This window comes from Cenococcum geophilum, assembly GCF_001692895.1.
Source record: "Cenococcum geophilum 1.58 unplaced genomic scaffold K441scaffold_9, whole genome shotgun sequence".
NCBI classification, from domain to species: Eukaryota; Fungi; Ascomycota; class Dothideomycetes; order Gloniales; family Gloniaceae; genus Cenococcum; species Cenococcum geophilum.
Window position 1 is genome coordinate 2,162,340 of NW_027137567.1, and position 12,382 is coordinate 2,174,721.

General features: G+C 33.1%; 1 protein-coding gene across 1 annotated transcript; it reads left to right on the top strand.

The window, feature by feature from the left end:
• Positions 1 to 11,562: 11,562 nt before the first annotated feature.
• Positions 11,563 to 11,778, top strand: K441DRAFT_546314 (uncharacterized protein; the record flags this gene model as incomplete). Its single annotated transcript, XM_067642854.1, has 1 exon — positions 11,563 to 11,778. A coding segment is annotated over one exon (216 nt), but the record flags the coding sequence as incomplete, so codon positions are not given.
• Between the last annotated feature and the right edge of the window lie 604 nt (positions 11,779 to 12,382).

Here is a 12,382-nt window from a genome sequence, read left to right on the forward strand (position 1 = left end):
CTTTAGCATCCCAGCTTATCTCCTATAGCGGCTTATATAGATAGCTTTATATCCTACCTTTCGCTTATCCTATTCTAACTTTTAAGCACCTAATTATTAAAGAAAGTCCACTATAGGGAAATAAATATGTATTATATAGCTAGATTAGTATAAATATCCCATCTATTAGTATATAATTCTTAATGGCTTTAAAAACTCCTTTATACCGCTTATCCTTTATATAACTAATAAACGCAAAACTATATCTTAGTAACCACCTATTTCTTTTAGCCTTATCCAACATATGCGTAATAACCGCCCCTAGCGATGAATACTGGACTATCCTTATCTTCTCTTTACCCTTATTAATTTTAGTTTACACTATACGTATAGAAGAACGCTAGCGCCTTAGAGAATTATTATAAGATCTATCCACTACTTCATTAAGCATAAATACCGGCATATCTTTATCCTTAGAAATTCCTATCGGTATTTACTTACTAATAGGGCTATAGGTTATATAGATTATCTTAATATACTTTAAGAGTTTAGGATTATCTAATAACTAGTAAACAATCTTTATACTATAACGTCTATATCCTAATACCGCTTTAAGCCTAAACGTTTAATAATTATTAAAATAAAGTTTTGCTATTCTACAAAACGTAGTAACAAATTTCTTATAGCGGTTAGTTTTCTTCTACAAGAATATAAACTAGTTACTTATATAAACTTTTAAATACTTAATAATATTATCCCTAGCTATTACTCCTGCGGCTAAACCAAAAACGGTTGGCTAAAGGGTATAACCCCTAACTGGTGTCACTGGCGATAATTATATAGGGGTTAAGGATACGCTTAGTTCCCCCTTAAAGTAGTCTTAAGTAAGTCTATCCTCCACTCTAGAGTATATAGAGGGGGTATTATTATTATTAGGGTAGGTTAGGTTCTTAGTAGCATTTATAGAAGAGGGAAAGGGTTAGCTTAGCGCGCTAACACTAAAAAGAGTCGCCGTCGCTCTAATACCGCTAGGAGAGTTAAGCTTAGGAGGTATTAATTTCTTATTAATATCCACCGGAGGGTAAGAAAGATAGGGCTAAATGCTTATTATCATATCGTTAACACTAAAGTTAGTAATAATTACCGTCTCCCCAACGCTGTTAAGCTTAGTAGGTATTAGTTCCTTATTAATATCTACTAAAGGGGGAGGAGAAAGATAGAGCTAGATATTACTCGTTATATTACTAACATAAAAGTTAGTAGTACTGTTACCAGCCTTATCTAATAATAAGTCTTTAGTGCGTATAATTCGCCTTTAATTACTTATAGAGCTAGTAGCCTAGTAGTTTAGAGTTGCTATAGGAAGTTATTAATAGATTTTCATTACCAGTTATAGAAGGAAAGTATTTATAGGAAATAGAAATAGAGTATACTAAGTAAGTATTTATATAAGGGAAGTACGGCAAAGCTACTAGCACTAAGCGGCTTTTTATATATAGGGCTGCCTAAATCCTCTATAAGCTAAAGCGCGTGGCGTATACGCTTATAGTTAAATCAAAATATAGTAATAACTTAGAAATACTATAAAAGTTTATATATAAGGTTTATTATTAGTTACACTTATACCTAAATACCTTATTATACCCTAATAGAACGGCTTAGCGTTTAAATATAAAAAGTAAATAGTAAGGCCTGCTTCTGTAGTTCTTAGAGCTTAAAGGATTGCGCTAAGACGGCCGGCCTATATAGGATATTCTATTCTTAATTTCGTAGTAAAGACTCGGTAACTAGAAGAGCAAAAGTCCTATATTTTTAGGTTCTGCTTATATAGGCAGCAGTATTATATAGTACAAATTTGTATAAGGCATAGCTACGTTAATTAGGGCATAATATACTGCTAATTTTATAAGGCGAGACAGGCACTGCTTATATTAAGCTTTAATTTAAGCGCCTATCTTTAATAATCCGTATAGCTATACGCCTATACGCACTACCTACTATTTATTTTTATATATTATCTTATATAGGATCCCACGGGAGCTTCTAAATAGGTTTATTAGTTAATTCCCCTTAGGATTCCTTATCCCCTAGAACTAAAATATAACTTAGTAAAAACGTACTAGTTATAATATTTATATTAAAACTAACTAGTAGCACTTTTAATAGCTTTTAGTATACGCCAGCTTATAGCCTTCTAGTTTACTTTATTTAACCTATTATTTCTTAGCTTTTTATTTACGCGTTCTAGAATTTTTTCCCTTTTAGGTAAATTTATATCATTCCAGCCGCGCCGTAATATAATAATATTTTTAGCTTCCTTATTCGTAAATTTCTACTAATTCTTATTAAAAAAAGGCGCCTTAGCCTAGGCCTATATACTTACTAGGAAACGCTACTACTGCTCTAGGTTATACTAAACTATATCCCGTACCTACTTTGCAGTAGTATTAGCCCTAATATCTATTATACGTAGTAGTGTTTAAAAATAGGTATTAGTAAAATTACTAGGTTCTAATATATTATAATAAAGCGGGGTTTCGCAAATAGAGAATTTTAAGTTATTTAAGTATCTTAGCTAACGCCACTAGTATTACCTCTACTAGTTTGGTTTTATAAAACTAGTCCTCCCGCCTTCCCCAGGGTTATACTAACTATTTAGCTAAACGCCGCCAGTTCTAGTAGCCGCGCTAAATACAGCCTACCTAATACTTCTACTACGTCACGGAATATGCAGAAGAACTATATAAGGTTATAATTTAGGCAGCCCCTAGCTAATATATTAGATCTTTCTTATACTAATAGTCCTAGGGTTACTATAAGGAGTTAAAGCGCTAGAAGTTGCTTACTATATTATAGAAGTAAGAGAAGCCGGGGCTCCTAGGTGCAATAGCTAAGTCAATAATAACAGTTATATTTTCCCCGGTTATTAGAGGGGCAATTTATTTTATAGATTGCAAAACCTCCCTAACGCTCTATATAAGCTAGAAAAATAATTTTCTTATAAAGTAAAAGATCACCTTTATACTATTTTCTAATGCTAAAAATAGAACTCTTAATATTATATAATTATAAAAATAGCTAATATAAGGCTTATATAACTATATTATATATTAGTAAACTAATAGCTAAAATTAGGGGGGGGGCTTTATACGTCAAAGTTGACCTTATAGCCTCAATTTCCGTCTTAGTAGTTTGCACTACTATCCTAATTATACCTATATACTAAAAACCTAATAGCTAAATAGAAAATGCGTATTTAGGGCAATTTTATTAAAGCTATAATTGTAAATACTAACTAAGAATAATACTAACGTAATAAAGCTAGACGCGCCAGACCTCAGAATCTTCGGCTAACTTTTTAAAAAGGTATATTACCTAAAAGAAAATAATAAGTAAGTAGAGAAAGGCACTATATAACGCTATTTTAATAATAAAAGGGTTTAAATACCGTAAAAACTAAGTAGTTATAACAAAGGCGAGGGTAGGGTAGGTAAATCTGCTAAAGGGAGCTATAATCTCAAATATCTAAGAAAATAGAAAAGAATAAAGATAAAAGTAGGAGTAGGCTAGCTTATAATAATATTATTCCTAAGAAATAAGGCGGGCTATATAAATACTATATTATTACCGCTAAATAACTTAACCAAGCGGCTTCCTAATAAGTTATTACCTAAACCTTAGGCGACAAATAACTAAAGAAGGCACTTAGGGCATATAGGGGTTAGTTACCTTCTCCATTCTATTACTAGATTAAGTATTTAATACCATTTATAATTTTAGGTAATGCTAAATAGAAAAAGAGAAGAGTATAAATCTTTTATTTTAGCTAGTAACTTATAAGTTTTCTATATTATTATACCCTATATTAATCTTCGTCTCCTAGCTATACGCTTATAATACGGCGCTATAGTTTATAAGCATTAAAACTATATAAATACTCCACTAAACCTTCTATTAACTTAGTCTTAATATTAAACCTAAAGTGCCTTAGAATAAGTTGGCTTGCTAATATAGCTAACACCCATATCTTCTTTCCCTCTTCGTCCTACTTTTTTACTACTATTTTAATAAGTATTTTACCCAGACTAGACTTCTAATAAGACCCATATATAGTAAGAGTAGAGATTTTCATCTAGTAATTTTGGAAGTACCTAGCGCAAAATTAGCTACGCCCCTAAGCCTACAACCTAAGACCCATACTAATGCCCCTTAGCTTAAGTTTTTTCCTTATAAAACTCAATATTATCTAGGTTTTTATCTTAATATAGATTTTCAATACCCTCTAGGAGGCTATTAAGAATACCTTCATTTTATTAGCTTGCAAACTTATACTAGATAAATAGTAGTACTATATAAATGCCCTCCTTAAGCGGTGGCTAGGGTTCTAGGCTACTTATAATAAGGATACCAGAAATTATAGTTTCGCCAATTAGCACTATTAAATCTTGCTTAGCCCATAGTGACTTAACTACCTTAACTTCGTTTTTATTATATAGGCTTTCTATACTATAAACCCTTAAGGTAAAACTAAGAAGCGTATTAATAAAATTAACTGCGTAAAAGTTATATATGTCTATTAGGAATTCTTTAGAATATAATCTTTAAATCTTAAAAAATAGGGAGGTTTTAAAAGCTAAAATAATAATATAGGTTGCTTAAAATATATCTATATATATAAGCGGTCGAATTTAACAAGTAGCTATTATAGGAGAGAGCGAAGGAAAGTAAAATTAGCAGCAGAAGGAGGAGCACCTAAAGATATATAAAAAAGTCACAATATTAATTAGATAAGAGCTATTAGAACCATCGCGGATATAGTAGCTATAGCCCCTACTCCGACTAACGGAATTAGGTTCTTTAGTATTACTATTCCACCCTTCCTTTAGATAAAATCTGGTAAAGGATTCCATACAGCAGGCATAGCTAAAAATTATTACCGCACGCATTATACTAATTTATTATTATATATTTTATATCTACTTAGTATTACCTAATACTTAACCTTTAGAAATATATATATGTAAGCCTAACGCTACTAAATGCCATTAGATATAAAGATAAGGTGCTAAGGCGGAAGATTTAGTTTCCTAAGCTAGATACAAATAACTACTATTAAGGGTCCATAATAGATAGATATAGCCTTTACTTTAAAACATTCTCTACACCTTTTTCTTTAATATAGTTCTCCAAACCTTAGAGATTCCCCTAAATTATAGTCTATAATTTAATTAGAATAGATACTATATAAGAGATATTAAACGTACTTAAAACGTATATGCGTTAAAGTAATTACACATTATTTTAAGGAAAGTAGGTAAATAGATAATATCCCATACTTATTACTTTCTAGTTTTTCTATAAAGAGCACTAAGGAACTCCTATTAAGACTTAGAGAAGAAATAAATTAAGGAGTAAGAGAGTTTATTTACAGTCCTCTTATCTAGGTAGATATAGAGAATTTCACTTAATATTAAATTATCAGGTGTTTAAGTGACTTATTAGTATTTTAGGCGGTTAAGATTTCCTAAACCCATACCTACTATTTATTAATCTTTTAGACCTGTAGTAATTTAATGCCCTAATAGGCTAATACTAGGACGCGACTTTAGAGGTTCCGTTTACTAGCCTTATATACCCTTAAGTTAGTAAATACCGGAACGCGAAGAAGTTTTAAGCTTAGTAGTTAATTTAGGATAGCTTTCCAATATAATTAAAAACGCCCTCTTTAAATTAATATCGGTATATAATAAGGCACTTACTCCTAAGCTAAGGTTAGTGGTTAATATACTATAGCCCAAATCTTAATTCTAGCTGCTAGTAATGGTTATAAAAGGCTAATAAATATACTAGTCTAAGACTAGTAGGGTCTAGCGAATTGCGGCTTAAAAGAGCAAGCCAATTATTAAAGAAGTAGCATCTATATTAAAGAATAAAGTGGCTGTAAATAGCTAGCAGAAATAGGATAGACTAGGGAATAGTTTAAAAGAAGTAGTAAAAATAGTAAAGTTAAGGAAGTAACAAATAAAAGCTATAGAAGAAGGCGATAAGGTAACTGGTAAAGTAGACGGTAAAGGCAACTATACATCCCTAGTAATGGGGCGAAATTAGCTTTATATATCACTTATTTTTATTCTATACCCTTAAGATTTAAAGCATTCTTAGGTTTATTAAGGCGTTTTAGCTTTTAATTCTTATAGGACGTATTATTATATTATTAAAAAGAAATTAATAGAAGCTTCTAGACTTTATAGTAGCGGGTAAGCTACGTCTAATTAACTAGGGAGATGGCTATAAATCCTTACTTTAATTAGCTGTTTAGTTTTCTATTATAGATCTTTAGAGGAGCACAAGTTATAGTAGTAGAGTTTAGTAAAGTATAGTGTCTTAGAAATAATAAGGCGAGGGGCTAATATACGCCAAGTTAAAATTATAGGGGTATTATTATTATAATCGCAACAATAATCCCCTATAACGTTTCCTACTTCCCTTACTCTTATACGCTAAGTTAAAATTATAGGGGTATTATTATTGCAATTATAACAATAATCCCCTATAACGTTTTCTGCTTCCCTTACTCTTATACCCTATTACCTTCTTTTCTTAGTTTAGCTAGCCTATAGAATTATAAATACCTCTTTACTTTAGAAGTATAGTGAAATAGATTTTAGCGCTATGGTAATTCTATTTTATAGCCTTTCCCTTCCTAAGGCTAATTATTATTTATTATAAAATAGAAAAGCAGTCCTTTCTAGTGCACTATTATAGCTCGCTTATACCATCCGTCCTTATTATACCGTAGGTTTACCTTCTATTACTCCTCTTATAAGGGGTACTTATAGATAATAGTTATTATTAAATAAGATTAAGCTTTTTGCGTAATTCCTACGCTCTACTAATAAAGGTGAAGCAGTAAAAGCCTATAAAAGAGTAGTAGATAAAATTCTAGAGGCCTTACCCACTAACTGTAGAGAGGTGCTTAGCTTAAATAAAACCCTAATAGTTTTAGGCCCTTAGAACGCCCTAGTAATCCTAAAAGCTGTAAAAGCCCTAAAAGCTATAAAAGCCCTAAAGGCCTTAATAACCCCTATAGATCTAGAGACCAGGAAAGCCATAGTTAAATTCATTTTATTATTCCGGATTCTTAAAAAATAAAAAACCCTACCTTTTAATAAAAGCCTAGACCTACTTTATAGAAGAAGCCCCGCCTCTAAAGGAGCAGAAACCGCGCTTATAAAACGCTAGAATTTATCACTAGCAGCTATAAAGCGACTAGTTATAGTTTACACAAAAATTTAGTCTTTAAATAATTACAAATTAGAATAGTTCCTTAAGCTTTATAATCCAGCTAAGGGCAAATTACTTAAAGCCCTCTAGGAACTATATATTAAACTAATAAGAGCTAATAACTAGGTAATAATTCGTAACCTAGCTAATATCCTTAATATAGGCAAAAATGCAGTTAGTTATAGGTTAATAAAGTCTATTCTATTTAAGACGCTAAATAATAAGGTAGAGTAATTAAAGAAAGAAGGTTATAGGCCTAAAAAGGGCTAATAATTTAGAGCTTTAGTACGGGAGATGGCCTATCTATTAGGAGGAGAGCGCCTTAAACTAAATAATATTGCTAGCTAAAAATAGAGTCGTCTTAAACCTAGAGTACTTATTAGTCTCTATAACCTAGATTCCAGTATAATATTAGTTTTTAATTATCTCTATTAAATTAATAACTAACCTATAATAGTATTAAAAGGTATATAGCATCTAAAAAATTTAATATATTAATTGCTTAGATAGAAATACAACTATAATACTAAAAATAGACGGAATTATCCCCCTTAGCGAGGAACCTAAAAGATATATATCTTTATTATGCTAATACTAACTCTATAAGTTAGCCTAAAGCTAGTAGCGCTATCTAAAACCCTAGGGGTATAAAAAGATTAATTATTACTAAGCAGTCTAATACCAAATATACTAGGCGTAAGTTATCTAAAATAAGTAGTTTGTAAGCCGTCCCTAATAGGAGTTCCAATTAAATATTTCTAATATCTTTAAGGGACTAATATAGTATAGTTATACTAGCCAATCTTTATTTAGACCCTCCTAAGATACTATTACCTTCTAGATCTACCTTAATCCCTAATATCTACTTATACCCTTTAGAAATCCCTCTTAACCTAAGCCATTACTTAACCCCTAAGATATCCTTCTCTTTTAAACTTATCTTAATTCCTTAAATCTACTTAGATCTACTATTAATTCCTTCTAATATACACTTAGACTATTACTTAAATTCTAAAGTACCTTCCCCTTTTAAACCTCTTAATTCCTAAAATCTATTTAGATCCTCTATTAATTCCTCTTAATTTAAATTCTAATCTCTAGCCAATTACTTTACTAGTTACTATAGTAATAAATAACTAGCTTAATTTATACCCTATATTTCTATATATAGTAAGCCTTAACCTAAACCAGAATTTGCAATATAGCACTCCCTATACATTTTAATATTATTTTTACTCTGCTTCTAAGGAACCTATAGCCTTAAACGGCTCCTATAAGGCTACGGCTATATAGACCTATATAAATATATAAGTATATCCACCCCCCTTCCCTATAAAGTGTTAAGGCGTATTATTAAGTACGCCTATTATATTACCGCTCTAAAGTTTAGGGTATTTATATTTTATAAAAATCTTAAACCCTAGCAAACTATTATCTAAACTTAGCTAGCTAAGTGCTAATATTACTATAGCCTTTACCGCGCTATCCCTAGGGTTTACCTAAATTTCCTTATTTATATTATTATAATATACTAGATATTGGTTTTTAATAGAAACCGCGTCTTTAGTAGTATGGAGGATTTTAGTAGTATACTACCTGGCGACTTTTTAAATATTTTTTATTAGCATACTGCTAATCTACCTAGCGTTGGCAATACCTTAATATATAGTAAAATATGAGGTAACGTTACTTCACTATTAGGTATTTTATAGAAGGGGATATCCTCCTTTTAAGAGGATAAGGATTGGCTCCGTACTAATAGAAAGGCGCGTAAGTAATCTAAATATCTACTATCTATACTAGAAGCTATCTATAGTGCGGATATAATAAGTCTAAGAAAGATATAAGTAATGGATGCATTAGTAAATAGATATTAAGACCCTTTAAAGGGGCTGATTTTTCTTTAGTAGGGCTGATTTTTGGTAGAGTAGGGCCTATATAATACCGCCTATTTTTAAGAACTATTATTATACTAACGCGCCTTACGGAAGAGGTGCGGGCGACTTATAGAAATTATCTTAATATTTATAGGTAAAGAGAATATGCCTTAGAGTATATATAAATATATATTCTCTAGTCCTATATAAAGAGGCCACTAGACCTCTACTCCCGTTATTATTCTTACCTAGCACTTTTACCTTAAGAATAATATTATAATAAAGCTGCTGGAAATTATAAAGGATAATTTAATTATTAGACCAGATTGTCTTCTAGTTTCTCCTTAGGATTTCCTATAGGGCTTTAATAAACCTAGTATAGATTATAACGGTATTAAGGTAAAAGATACTATATACCCTTTAGTTATATTAGTTTAATAGTTCTATAGGTTATAGATATTTTTGCCCTCTACTATATATAGTAGTGCTAGCAACAAGGCCTATACCTATATTATAGCGAACGTATTTTTTTAAGAATATTTAATTCTAATAGTTTAGTAGTTAAACGCACGGTATTTATGAGGTGAGGATATAGATAGGGAGCTCAATGATGGAACAATAGGGTATATTATATAGACAGAGACGAATCCTTAAGGGAGAAGGAGGAGTCTAAGGTGCGAGGTAAGGGGTTTCCCTAGGCACGTGCAGCGCATGTGCCTTAGGCGAGTCGCATGCGAGTCGCCTATGCCTCGTAGCTATATACGATCTGCTCAGGTTTCACCTAACAATGCCCCCCCCTTTAAAAGGATCGTCCCCAATCCTTCACGTACTTAAGCCTCAATAAAACCCCATAAAAACCTTAATAAGGAAAAAATTAGAAGGGAAAGAGCGTCCTAATTTTGCGTACGGAAAGATAGGTATAGAGATTCCGCCAAGTTCTGCTAAATTCCGCTAAATTCTGCTAAATTCCAAAGCTCACTTGTACAAGCAGGTCGCTGGTACCTTGTGGGTAGGTTGTAGGTTATTCGCATATAGCCAGACGTATAGTAGTAGGGCAGTATACCCATTAAATCCACCGCCGACCTTATACTTTAGCCTTGCGCTTGTACCTATATACTTCGCGGGTAGGTTATAGGTTATTCGTATACAGCTAGACGTATAGTGGTAAGGCAGTATGCCCGTTAAATCTACCGCTAACCCATGCTTTAGCCTTGCGTTATCTACGTAGTATATGCGTAGTATATACGTAGTCACGTCGGGTCGCGATGCGCCTGCGTAAGGTGTGCGTTTAGGGGTATGCGGTATCCGAGTCTTCTGCCTATCTAACGTCGGGTCGCGATACGCCTACGCACGATATATATTTAGGGGTATACGGTATCCAAGTCTGACATATAAATTGTTGGTACAGGTTACTACTAGCAGGTTACCAGCGGGTTAAAGGACTCTGGTTAAAGGACCCCGGTTACGGACGGACCTATTATCTAACATATTCCGCTTAAGGATCTCTAGTAGGAACCCGCCTCTAGGTTAAATAATCACGTATAAAGCGTGTAAAGGCGTCCCTTATACTCCACGGATAGACCAGTAACCTAGGGGTGTTCCTTAAGCCGTTTCGGCTAGGGCAGTTACTACTACCACTTGCCGTGGCACGAGACTCTGCGCAAAGTCAGTGCCAGCGAGGTAACTCGTAGGGTCGTTATTATTGGGTCGCGATGCGCCTGCGCAAGATGTGCGTTTAGGGGTATGCGTTATCCGAGTCAGAGCTGGCAACAATCAAATATCCAGGCCGATTTGATTTGATTTGATTGCTTTGTAAGCAAATCAATTAAATTAAATCGGCCTTTCTAAAGTAGCAAATCAATCAAATCATAGGCCCTCGATTTGATTTGTTAATTTGATGATTTAGTAGTAATTTAGTGGGTAGGAAAAGTAGTAATATTAGTGCTGGTGTTAAGGTTCTGGCGAACCTCATATGGTGCCCAAAGTGGAACAACAATCCCCCACTATTAAAATTAACCTAAAATAGCACCCTCCTAAACGACCACCACCTTTTAACTCTATTATATTAAACCCCAACGCTACTAAATATAACCTTAGCCCTTTTACCAGTATAACGGGCGACCTTACTAAAGACAATCTGCGCATAATTGCAACGCCTGCTAGTACAGTTGCTCTTAGTGTTGCGCCCTTAGTATCCTCTGCTCTAGTAAAGTCTAATAAAATCCTAGATAACGGTACCTACTACGTCGGCATCTGCTTTAAACGCCTTCCTAAGTATATAAGACCTTCCTTAGACCTCTAGAATAAGCCTAGTTAAATCTAGAAGTACGGCTATCATATCTAGCACCGCCAAACAAAGCAAAAATATTTCCTTTATTAGTACTGCCATACTTACCAGAAATTAAGCGGTCTCTATTAAACCACTTATGCTATAAGTAGCGCTATTAACCACCTAAAAAAGGAGATAAATGGGCACGGCATTATAAAGGAAGGACCCGTTATTACTATCTGTTTAATAGCTAAGAAACGGAAGCTAATTAAGATGCTGCAGTCCTTATACAACATTCCTCAGCAAATCGCGAATAAAATTATCGGCAACTTTAATATGAAGAAGTTTAGGAACGCGGTAGTATACTAGATCGCTAAAAGCAATTAAGCACTATAAGAGGTAGAGAATCCTGCCTTTTAAGCGATAATCGGTGCCGCTAATAAGGAGGCCCTTAGCGTGCTATAGAAGTCCCATAACTTAGTACACGCCTATATAATTGCCGACTTCAATGCCTTCCTTCCTGCCGTTTAAATAAAACTCCGCGGTACTATAACAAAGATACACGTCTTATTTAATGGCTAGACGACTCAGAACAATCGCTATGCCCTTACTAGCATATACGTTCATTATTTGGATAATACTAGGCGTATAGTAGATTATATGCTAGCACTTCCTAAGCAGCTTAGAAAGCACTCCGGCGTTAACTACGCAGCGGTCTTAAATAATATACTAAAACAGTTTAGTATAACGAGTAAACGGCTAGGCTACTTTATTACTAATAACGCCACAAATAACAACGCCTATATAAGAGAGCTCTCTACCACATATACGTTTAATAAAAAGGATAAGAGAATTCGGTACTCTAGACATATACTTAATTGCGTAGCATAATTAATTTTATTTAGTAAGGACAAGGAGGCGTTTAAAAACTTATAAGATAACTTACTAGTAAATAAAGATTGTAATCTATTAC